Below are 12,739 nucleotides of genomic sequence, written 5' to 3'. Positions count from 1 at the left end.
ATAGTACAGACAGGCAGATCATTTCAAACACGTTACAAAGAACACATCACAGCCATAACAAAATTACAAAACACCTCCACATATGCAGAACACGTCACAAATGCTAACCACACCTACAGAGACATCAACACAGATATGGAAATACTGCACATCCAACCAAAAAGCCAGAAACTAAACACACTAGAACAATATTAAATATACAGACACACAAAAACACACCCCAACGAAATTCTCAACACACAACTCAACTTCAAAACACACACACTCTTTGACTCTACACTGTACCACAGGAACACACCCTCACAGGAAACAGGACAAGTGGCGCTAAGACCAACAACGACCAGTTCTGAAGATGACCCATAAATAGGTCGAAACATGTAAAATAATAATAATAATAATAATAATAATAATAATAATAATGATTTATTTTAGATGGCAGAGTTAAGGCCGTAAGGCCTTCTCTTCCACTAAACCAGCAAAAAGTGTATATACATATGCATGAACTTACAAAGAATTCAACAATTTGATTTAGATGAGAGTTACATGTATACAGGAGTTATTTACGAATTAAACAACAAAATACTATGAACTATTAATTAAACACTGAATAAACTGTGTAGCAGAATTAAACAAAAATACATAGAATTTTAATATATTTCAAATGATATTAGATAATAGAAAGAGATTATTATGAGACAATTTTGAAAATACAGCACAATCAGGAGATGTCTAAAGAAAAAAGTAACAGTGTAGTCTGTGATAGTTAAAATCAGTATGATTGGAGTGAAATGCTAATAAGGTTATCTTTTAAGCTGTTTTTAAAGGTGTTTGTTGTCTTGCAGCCCCTAATACTTTGTGACAAAGAATTCCATTGACGCGAGGTGGATATTGTAAAAGATGATGAATAACAAGATGTTCTATGAAGAGGTATATTTAGCGTGCCACAGATAAGTGATCTGGTATTTACGTCGTGGTTAGAGTATAGATAAGATAAACGAGACGAAAGGTAATTTGGTGTTGAGGTGTGCAGAATTCGAAAGAGTAAAGACAGAGAGTGTAATGTTCTGCGTTCTTTAAGTCGGAGCCACGAGAGACTTGCGAAGGACGGTGATATGTGATCATATCGTCGGATGTTGCACACGTATCTGACGCACATATTCTGAGCTCGCTGTAACTTGACATGTAAACGAGGTACGTTGAAATTTAACACAGGAAAGTCATACCATACATATTCCGAATTGATACAGTGTTATAAGTTGTGTAATCAAGATGTAAAATTTTAAGAGAGTAAAAGAGAGAAGTAAATTGAACACAAATTAATCTGAATTTAGAATCCCTCCTGTAGAAAATGCCGAATAATTTCATATCTACATTTGGATAAGGGGGGGCTGTATATGTTCACGAGAACCAACGTAACAAAGACTAAGATATACTCACACAAGAGAAGTGATTTTCTGAAACCACTCCGACCGAGTGTCCCTGTCTGTCAGGTACTCCGGTGCCAATGTCCTCATGGTGTAGTACATGTCGATGGATTCCTTCGTCCTCTCCACGCTGTTCTTGCAGCGAATCAACCACATCGCCAGCGCGTCATCTTCTGAAAGAGGAACATTAAACTTAGGAATTGTTGTTTTTTTTCACTTTATTAGATACTTCACTCTTTTCTGGTTTAGACTTCCTTTAAGGTATACCCACAAAACGCAAAAAATGAAGAAAAATTAGAATCTTCAAAATATAACTATTTTAATAGAGAATTTTCTCCCCTTTAATTTGATATAACAATTTTCGATCTATCCCTTATTGTTTTTCAGATAAGTCCCATTTTCCAAAATGCTGCTTCATCAGCCACGGTCACTTAGGCTACTTTTGGAGTGATCCTCGAAGCAGTCAAACCCCTCGTCTTGTAAAATAAACTTCTTTTAGTCCCGAAATAGATGCATAGATATCTGGACATGGTCATTAGATTGAAAAAAACGTTTTTACATAATGAAGTAATTTATAATCTTTTACTGTTAGACATAAAACTGTAAATTTGTGTGTTGGTGATGTTGTACGTCGTTTTAATAAGAGTCCAAAAGTAGGAATTGCAATTCTGTGGAGTATGGGCATACACCCTGGGACAAAGACCATTGCAGGATTTGTTGCATCAATGGAAATAGGGACAAAAATTCCAAAAAAAAAAAAAAAAACATTCAACACCTGAAGTTAAAACAAGGAGGAGGTATTTGAGAGGCAGAAAGAAGCTGAAACTGGACCGACATGAAGCTGCTTAAGAGGTGACATATGATGATGCAGTCTTCTAGGCTCTGAAATTTGTGGCTCATTTCCTGTAAATAATAATTTTGGAATATTTAATTCTTTCAAACATTATATCTCAGTCAAATATGGTGATACCAAGAAGATATTGGTGTCATTTTGAAGCTTGAAATGTCCCCTAGTGCCTGCCAATGAGTAAAATAATATTAATATAATTAATAATTATCTATGGATTTTTTACATGATTTATGCAACATAAAATATTATTGTAAGTTACATATATGGTAATGTTTAATTAATGTAAATAAAAATAAAAAATACCTATATGTCAGGGACTAAAGAATAGTTGTAGCTATAAAAAGTGAAAAAAAGTGTGGCTCTATCTTAAAAACTGCATGAGCTATCACGTATCAAGTTGCATGTCAAAATTATAAACAAAATAATTTTTATAAACAATTTAGATATAATTTCAAGGGATCTGTTCACTTCATTCTCTTTCTGATACCATTCTGAATTGTATAAAAATTTTACAGAGCAAAATTATGCAAAACAAAATTTTTTGTATGTAAAAGTGTACCTATACCTTAAGGGAATTCAATCTTACACCTTAGAGAAGCAATTGATGGCATTCCGTGCCATACAGTCAGAACGAGGTACAAATACTTCAGCGAAATGTTAAACTGTCAATCGTCAACCATCCTCAGGACACCATGGTTAGCAGCAGATTCATGGGTTCATATAATGCTGGAAATATTTAAGGATGTTAAAAATTCCTAGTGTGTTATCCTCCCGAAGAGAAGCAAAGCTGTGAGTCCCATGTCATAGATTTATGTACACGACTTAACACTGCAATCTGCACCGTCTCCGGGAGAGGTCAATTACTAAAAGCCCCGCATTTTTACGTTTAAGGGGAGAGGATGCTATTTGTTGGGGAAAAGTGAGTAAATTAAAAAAAAAAAATCTTTAAAATACTCTGTGATATGTGTGGAATGCTTACCATAACATTTTGTGGGTATTTGTCCCCTTATCGGATGTTGAGACGTCATTTTTAAACTTCCTGCGCTATGGACTTTTAAATCACTCGCCCACTTTTATTGTTGTTTCCGGTAAATTAAATTTTCAAAAACAATTTTTTTCTTTAAAATATCCTTCGATATGTGTGGAATGCATTGCATAACATTTTGTGGGTATTTGTGCCCTTATCGGATGTTGAGACGTCATTTTTAAACTTCCTGCGTTATGGATTTTTAAATCACTCGCTCACTTTTATTGTTGTTTCCGGTAAATTAAATTTTCAAAAACATTTTTTTTCTTTAAAATATCCTTTGGTATGTGTGGAATGCATAGCATAACATTTTCTGGGAATTTGTCCGCTTTTCGGATGTTGAGGCGTCATTTTTAAACTTCCTGCGCTATGGATTTTTAAATCACTCGCCCACTTTTATCGGTTTCCAGTAACTTCATTTTTTCTACATTGCCAGACAAAAATTGATATAATTTCTGAACTATTAAAGATACATGCATGAAATTTAGAACACACATTCTTTAGAGTATTAGGAAACTTTTCTTTGTAACAGAATTTTGTTAATTGATTTCATTTTAAAAATACGTCCGTTTGTTTGTAAGAGAAGAAATAAGAATATTGCTATTAAATTTAATTGTTTATTTTACAAACGTAGGGACTAATATCAAAATTCTGTTGCAGACAGTTTGTAGAACATGCTTTTGCAAATACATTGCAAAAACCTCTTTGAATCTATGTTTAAAAACGGTTTAGATATATCGGTTTTAGTACAGTCCTGCATTGGGTATACTTTTTTCAAATTTGGGCCTCCAAATATTTTTTTTTTCAAAATATGTTTATTTGGTTGAGTTTCCACAGCTACGAGCTCTCTATATACAAAAAATAATATTTTATACCAAATAGGAAAAAAGTTGTAAAAAATACCATCCTCTCCTCTTAAAAAAACTAAAATTAAGGTCCTTCAACCCATGTTTCATGTCTTTTTAGGATACGTTTTAAGGGAAAATTAAGTCTAAGCAACGTACTATTAATATATTGCAATAAACATTACACTCACATTAAAATATCTGTTATTATAACACTGTAAGTCCAAAACGTCGCCTAAAGATTCACATGGTGATGTTGAAGTGTCTTATGGAAGAATTTGCCAATATTAATACATATTAATAGTCTATTATGTTTACAGCTTTGTACTTTTATTCAGTTATTACACCGGCAAACCACGAAGTATTAATTTTCCCTTTCAACCATGTTCATTTTGTGCTTTTGAAAACTAGTACTGCGACAATATGACAGAGGTCAAAGCATCATCTGGTAACGAACTAGATGTGAAGTCCATTAAAATTTGGCCAGGGGTGATATCTTGCAGGTTTCAGGTTCGAGCATGGAATTTCAGAATTGGTACCCACTGACTGAAGGCCCTCCCAGAGGACCGCTGCTTAAGATTATTCCACACGAAATGTCTATATATGTACCACATATGACATAATCATTTTATTTTAAAATTTGTTCGATGTTTCTAAAGACAGTCATCCTATGTAGACATTGCATCGTATTGTAAAGCTTTCCTGTCTAAGAAAGTCACCTAGAATAAGGTATTTATAATAATAATAATAATAATAATAATAATAATAATAATGGTTTATTTTAACTGGCAGGGTTAAGGCCATTCGGCTTCTCTTCCACTCAACCAATATGATTACTACAATGCTATGAATAGAACATAATTACTACAATACAATACAATTCAAAACAATACAATACTACAATTCAAGACAATATAATACGTTATGTATGTATGTATGTATGTATGTATGTATGTATGTATTTATTTACACTGCAAGTGGGCAAGCACCCGGTGGCAGTGGTATATACAATACAAACAATACACAATAAAATGATACACAATAAAATTTACAATACACAATACAATTTTATACACAATACAATAAGAATATACAATACAATTTAACACAATTATAATAAAACATATATGAAATACCTAATTTTACAATACAACCTACATAATTATGTATAGGTCCTACATAAGTTTCAATAGTCTTTCACTTTACTCTCATCTCATTCTCTGTAGTGGCACTATGACGCATTTCACTGACACTTTAGCACACATTTCACTGACACTCTGTAACACATTTCACTGACACTATAGAACACATTTCATTGACGCTATAAATTATCACTGATCGGAACTATTCACTGCACTGTAAAACCATAACTTCACTGACTCACCTCGCTTCACTGATACAACAGTTCAAATAAGTCAAATAATTACATCCTTATGCATACTTATAAACAGAATTACATTTAAACTAAACATTTCTAGTCTAAGGCCCTCTTACACGCTAGTTTTAAATAATTTACAATTCAAACCAAGGAAGTAAACTCGTCAGGCTAGATAAATTATTAATATAATACAATGACAATTCTTTTCATCTTCACACCAATAAAATAATTATGTAATAATAATCATAATAATAATAATGATATAATTATGTAATAATAATGATAATAATAATAATAATAATAATAATAATAATAATAATAATAATAATAATAATAATGATTACGCTGGAGGGTAGCTGCGAATATATTGAATAAGCAGTCGTGGACAGCCGATAAGGGGTGGTCCTCCAGCTTGGGGGTTGGGCGAAGGGCTAACAACCCATCACCGTAAAAAAACAGCTTGTTACGAATTCCTACAGTAAGCCTCGGAATAGGACTGATTCTCTGGCACGACCACAGCAAAGGAATAAGGTTTTGAGATTTGGCACTTGGAACGTAACTAGTCTTTATAGAACAGGAGGGGTAACATTAGTAGCAAAAGAACTAGCTAGATATAGAATAGACTTTGTGGGAGTACAAGAGGTTAGGTTAGATGGGAATGGCATATCACAAATAGGAGATTACTTGTTGTATTATGGGGAAGGAAACAATAATCACCAATTAGGAACAGGATTCTTTGTACATAAAAGAATAAAATCAGCAGTAAAAAAGGTCGAATTTATCAGTGACAGGTTATCATATTTAGTACTTAAGGGTAGATGGTGCGACATCATAGTTATAAATGCTCACGCCCCTACAGAAGAGAAAGACGACTATATAAAGGATAGCTTCTATGACGAATTGGAACATACTTTTGATCAGTTCCCTAGGTATCACATGAAAATTTTATTGGGGGATTTCAACGCTAAAGTAGGACGGGAGGATATTTTTAGACCAACTATTGGAAAAGAGAGCCTACACGCAATTAGTAGTGACAATGGAGTTAGATTAGTCAACTTTGCCACATCGAAAAATTTAATTGTCAAAAGTACAACATTCCCCCATAAGGATATACATAAATATACTTGGACTTCTCCAGATGGATTGACACACAACCAAATAGATCACATCTTGATAGATAAACGGAGACATACTAGTATAGTAGATATTCGAACTTTCAGGGGTGCAGACTGTAATTCTGACCATTATTTGGTGATTGGAGAATTAAGAGAAAGATTATCAGTAGCCAAGCGAGTAGAGCAACAAGTTAATATTACTAAATTCAATATTTTGAAATTAAAGTACGAGGAAGCTAAGCAAAATTATCAGGTCGAAATTTCGAATAGGTTTGCCACTTTAGAAAGTTCCGACGAAGTTGAGAAAGAATTAGATGTTAATAGCGTGTGGGAAAATATCAGAGATAGTATCAAAATTGCAGCTGAGCAGAGCATAGGTTATTATGAAACTAAGAAAAAGAAACCGTGGTTTGATGAAGATTATTGCATGGCAGTAGAAAGAAGGAAACAGGCAAAATTGAAATTCTTACAGGATCCAGTTGAGGAGAAGAGAGATAATTATTTCAATGAAAGACGGGAAGCAAGTCGTACACTTAGGAATAAAAAGAGAGGTTACTTGAAGGAAAAACTGAATGAGGTAGAAACAAATAGTAAGAATAAAAACATTCGAGATTTATATAAGGGTATAAAGGAATTTAAGAACGGATATCAGTCAAGGGTAAACGTGATCAAGGATGAGAATGGTGACTTGCTTGCAGACTCTCCATCAATCCTAAACAGATGGAAAAACTATTTTGCGCAACTACTAAATGTTCATAGGCCAAATAGAAATGATCGGGACGATATTGAAATACAAACTGCTGAGCCATTTATACCCGAACCCACGCTTTCAGAAGTCGAAATTGCGATAGAAAATCTGAAAAAGTACAAGTCTCCAGGTATGGATCAAATTCCAGCAGAATTAATACAAGAGGGTGGAAGTGCATTATATAGCGAAATTTATAAACTTGTACTTGCTATTTGGGAAAAGGAAATTGTACCAGAACAATGGAAGGAGTCCATAATTGTACCTATTTTTAAAAAGGGGGACAAAACCAACTGTGGTAACTTTCGAGGAATATCACTTTTGTTGACGTCGTACAAAATTTTGTCCAATATTCTTTTGAGGAGATTAACTCCGTACGTAGATGAAATTATTGGGGATCATCAGTGCGGTTTTCGGCGTAATAGATCGACTATTGATCAGATTTTTTGTATTCGGCAGATAATGGAGAAAAAATGGGAGTATAAGGGTACAGTACATCAGTTATTCATAGATTTCAAAAAGGCATATGACTCGGTTAAGAGGGAAGTATTATATGATATTCTTATTGAATTTGGTATTCCCAAGAAACTAGTTCGATTAATTAAAATGTGTCTCAGTGAAACATACAGCAGAGTCCGTATAGGTCAGTTTCTATCTGATGCTTTTCCAATTCACTGCGGGCTAAAGCAGGGAGATGCACTATCACCTTTACTTTTTAACTTCGCTTTAGAATATGCCATTAGGAAAGTTCAGGATAACAGGCAGGGTTTGGAATTGAACGGGCTACATCAGCTTCTTGTCTATGCAGATGACGTGAATATGTTAGGAGAAAATACACAAACGGTTAGGGAAAACACGGAAATTTTACTTGAAGCAAGTAAAGCGATCGGTTTGGAAGTAAATCCCGAAAAGACAAAGTATATGATTATGTCTCGTGACGGGAATATTGTACGAAATGGAAATATAAAAATTGGAGATTTATCCTTCGAAGAGGTGGAAAAATTCAAATATCTTGGAGCAACAGTAACAAATATAAATGACACTCGGGAGGAAATTAAACGCAGAATAAATATGGGAAATGCGTGTTATTATTCGGTTGAGAAGCTCTTATCATCCAGTCTGCTGTCCAAAAATCTGAAAGTTAGAATTTATAAAACAGTTATATTACCGGTTCTTCTATATGGCTGTGAAACTTGGACTCTCACTCTGAGAGAGGAACATAGGTTAAGGGTGTTTGAGAATAAGGTGCTTAGGAAAATATTTGGGGCTAAGCGGGATGAAGTTACAGGAGAATGGAGAAAGTTACACAACACAGAACTGCACGCATTGTATTCTTCACCTGACATAATTAGGAACTTGAAATCCAGACGTTTGAGATGGGCAGGGCATGTAGCACGTATGGGCGAATCCAGAAATGCATATAGAGTGTTAGTTGGGAGACCGGAGGGAAAAAGACCTTTAGGGAGGCCGAGACGTAGATGGGAGGATAATATTAAAATGGATTTGAGGGAGGTGGGGTATGATGATAGAGACTGGCTTAATCTTGCTCAGGATAGGGACCGATGGCGGGCTTATGTGAGGGCGGCAATGAACCTTCGGGTTCCTTAAAAGCCATTTGTAAGTAAGTAAGTAAGTAAATGATTACGCTTGGCTGTGAAACTTGGACTCTCACTCTGAGAGAGGAACATAGGTTAAGGGTGTTTGAGAATAAGGTGCTTAGGAAAATATTTGGGGCTAAGCGGGATGAAGTTACAGGAGAATGGAGAAAGTTACACAACACAGAACTGCACGCATTGTATTCTTCACCTGACATAATTAGGAACTTGAAATCCAGACGTTTGAGATGGGCAGGGCATGTAGCACGTATGGGCGAATCCAGAAATGCATATAGAGTGTTAGTTGGGAGACCGGAGGGAAAAAGACCTTTAGGGAGGCCGAGACGTAGATGGGAGGATAATATTAAAATGGATTTGAGGGAGGTGGGGTATGATGATAGAGACTGGCTTAATCTTGCACAGGATAGGGACCGATGGCGGGCTTATGTGAGGGCGGCAATGAACCTTCGGGTTCCTTAAAAGCCATTTGTAAGTAAGTAAGTAAGTAATGATTACGCTGCAATGAACGGAAATACTAATTCCGTGAGTTCCACAGTTACTGTAAAATAAATAAGATGCAGATATATGGACAACGAATTAGGTCTTTTTAGGTTCTGAGGAGCAGAATAGGTAATTCTAGGTCCTATAAAATTCAAGTAGCCCATGTTATTCGTTGGGACATAAAACATAAAAGAAAACTGATAGTTCAAGAGTAACGAGTAAGCAATAGAATAGGTTCGAACCTAAGAATCCGGGGCGTGTTAATAACAGTGGTTTACGAGCCCCGAGTCAATCTTTGATACGTCACGCATAACACAAGGAGTCTGGTAAGGTTGATGAAGGGAAAGGGAAGTAGACACGACCTTTACACCGATGACGATGTAAGTAACCCGCAAATTTTGTTCATGGAGCGTTCATTTCGAGGCAATTGTGATAATTATGTTTCCTTGGCAATTCCAGGTTCATTTAATTAGGGTATTTAGAAAGGAATAGTGCTAACGGCATTTACCGTATCAAATTCTCCGTCAACCTTAACCAAGTTTGAACTCCGAACTTCGTGTCTAATGCCAAGCAATCAGCACTCGAGCATCGAGGACTATTTTTTTATTTTATTTTATTGAGTTATTTTACGACGCTGTATCAACATCAAGGTTATTTAGCGTCTGAATGAAATGAAGGTGTTAGTGACGATGAAATGAGTCCGGGGTCCAGCACCGAAAGTTACCCAGCATTTGTTCGTATTGGGTTGAGGGAAACCCCCGGAAAAAACCTCAACCAGGTAACTTGCCCCGACCGAGATTCGAACCCGGGCCACCTGGTTTCGCGGCCAGACGCGCTGACCGTTACTCCACAGGTGTGGACATCGAGGACTAGACAGTAGAATATCATGAATTGAGAGGGTAATAAATACAAGATCTTAAATACCACATTTTTCGTAAATGATGAGGTGATATTAAGCAATTCAGAAGATCAACTTAAAAAGGTTGCATATAAATTAAATTCAGAATCAAGTTAAATAGATAAATAAATAAATATAGATTATAAATAAACTTGGTGAAATACTACAGCCTTGTCTTACACCTTGATTAATTGGAATATCCTTGCTGTATTTGCCGTGTCCAATATTAATGCTAATTGTCGTGTTCCTGTAGATACTTTTCAATACGTTTATGAAATGATTAGGATAGCCTCTTCTATATAAAGGGTGCGTCAGAAAGAACGGATGGATTTCAAACTATCGATACGCAACGAGGAGAGATATATAGTGAGGGGGACCACGACTGTTGGGTCAGCCATAGGATGCAGTTTCAGTTGAGAACATGGTGTTGGTCTGGTGTACAACGTGCTTTCATCGTAGAGACATTTTTGAAAAATGAAGAGTCTGTGATCGCCAATCAGGACTCATTTCGACATCGGATGTCACGCTAGGATTCCAACTCGGAATACAATTTTGCGGTGGGTGGCTTCATTTCGTATCACAGGTTCAACATTAAAGAAGAAATCACCTGGACGAAATTCTATTGCACTGAGATTGTCCGAGGCTACGGTAAGATCTCGCGCCCTGCGACTTCTTTCTTTGGGACCATTTGAAGGCGTAAGTTTGTAAACATCGATCACATACACTGGACGAACTGAAGACAGCGATTCGTGAAGAAATCGTGGCAATTGCACCAGCTATGACTGTGAAAGTGGTGGCGAACATCAGAAAACTCCTCGATGCCTGTATTGAAAGCCAAGGACATCATATGGATAATGTTGATTTCCATGTATTGGTGAATATGTTGATAACAATAAATTTTTGATTTGATGAATCTTTACAATTTTCTTGCCATGTGAAATCCATCCGTTATATCTGACGCATCCTGTATTATCTGTCAGAGTGTATTAAAAAATATTACTCTAAATAATTTACGAAATTGTTACAGTCAACATGATATCTGGGTCGAGTTATGTTCCATCGCCACTTAATGAAGTAGTTTGTGTGAAGGAAGAATGTTAGAAATGTAGGGTATTAATTAAAAATAAAGTAAATAATATGAATAAATCAGTAGAATAATTGGAATGGAGACAAACTATAGGATAATGTAAAATATTGGGCAATGTAGATTGGTAGAGCAGGTGTAAAATTTCAATGGACTTAATGTATCGTGCTTCCAAAAGAATTATATAAATACGGAAATTAATATATTTTATATAATTGTGGAACAATAAGGAGAAAGCTAACAAATACAATTTTAGGAAACACGAAGCCAAAAGTTTACAAAGCATTTGCAGTACCTATGTTGACCTATGGAAATGAAAACTGGACAGTCAATAGATCAGACAGAAGACACCTAGAAACTCCTCAGATGAAATTTCTACGTTCAGTAGCTAGGTACCAGAGTGCTGCATTGAAGTTAAATCGCTCGCTTGAACTCGGTCGAGTGTCGCACCCTCGAGTGAGATACGATCGGTCGTGATACGCTCGTAATAAATAGAAGCACAGTACAAGGTCATCTCACCGACATGTCTTATCTTGTATGGAAGGCGACAGATAAGATACACATATGTTTTGCTCACACGGTAAAAATAAGGCTTTATTTTCTGCGTTTATGACAAACGTTTAATGGAACAGTCGTACCAAAACAGGAACATGAAGTTATAAATAAAATAGTATGAAAAACTTCGATATACAGTTATTATTGCTAATTAATAATTATTCAATATTTGATTTACCACATATATAATATGATAGGTCCATACATAGTGTTCCGCCTATATACTGCGACAATGTAGAAACGTTTTACAAAATATTATTGATATAGCAGTAGATTAATAACAATATTAGTACAGAGATAACGTCACAGAAAATATAATAAAACGAATAATCATGCTGCACAACTGTTACAGACGCAAAGATTAATACACCAATTAGAGATTATTATTATTATTATTATTATTATTATTATTATTATTATTATTATTATTTGATACAGTTCTTGCATTATCGTGATTATATGTGTTCCGTTTATAATAATTACATTTACATCGAATAACATTTATCAGATGTGGCAAAAACAAAATCACTCCTGTGTGGGGGGGGGGGGAAACATTTACCTACAACATTTATAATACATTTTAAAGCAAGTTTTGTAGTTGTACTATGGAGAGGTTAGTTAAACACTGCAAAGATTTGAAATGATAAACATCTATGATGTTACTACACAGTTCATCACTGTAACAAGAACGATTGTCTAACGCTCGGCTTATACCGTTCGAG

General features: G+C 35.3%; 1 protein-coding gene across 1 annotated transcript in view; it reads right to left on the bottom strand.

The window, feature by feature from the left end:
- Positions 1-12,739, bottom strand: part of LOC138711690 (clavesin-2-like) — a 54,176-nt gene that overhangs the window by 28,257 nt on the left and 13,180 nt on the right. The window contains exon 3 of the mRNA XM_069842820.1: positions 1,438-1,597. Within this exon, the coding sequence (XP_069698921.1) occupies positions 1,438-1,597 (160 nt within the window). The remainder of the gene's footprint in view (positions 1-1,437; positions 1,598-12,739) is intronic.

The sequence above is a fragment of the Periplaneta americana genome, chromosome 13 (genome assembly GCF_040183065.1).
Source record: "Periplaneta americana isolate PAMFEO1 chromosome 13, P.americana_PAMFEO1_priV1, whole genome shotgun sequence".
Taxonomy (NCBI): Eukaryota; Metazoa; Arthropoda; class Insecta; order Blattodea; family Blattidae; genus Periplaneta; species Periplaneta americana.
This window is presented reverse-complemented; position numbering and strand designations above follow the sequence as displayed.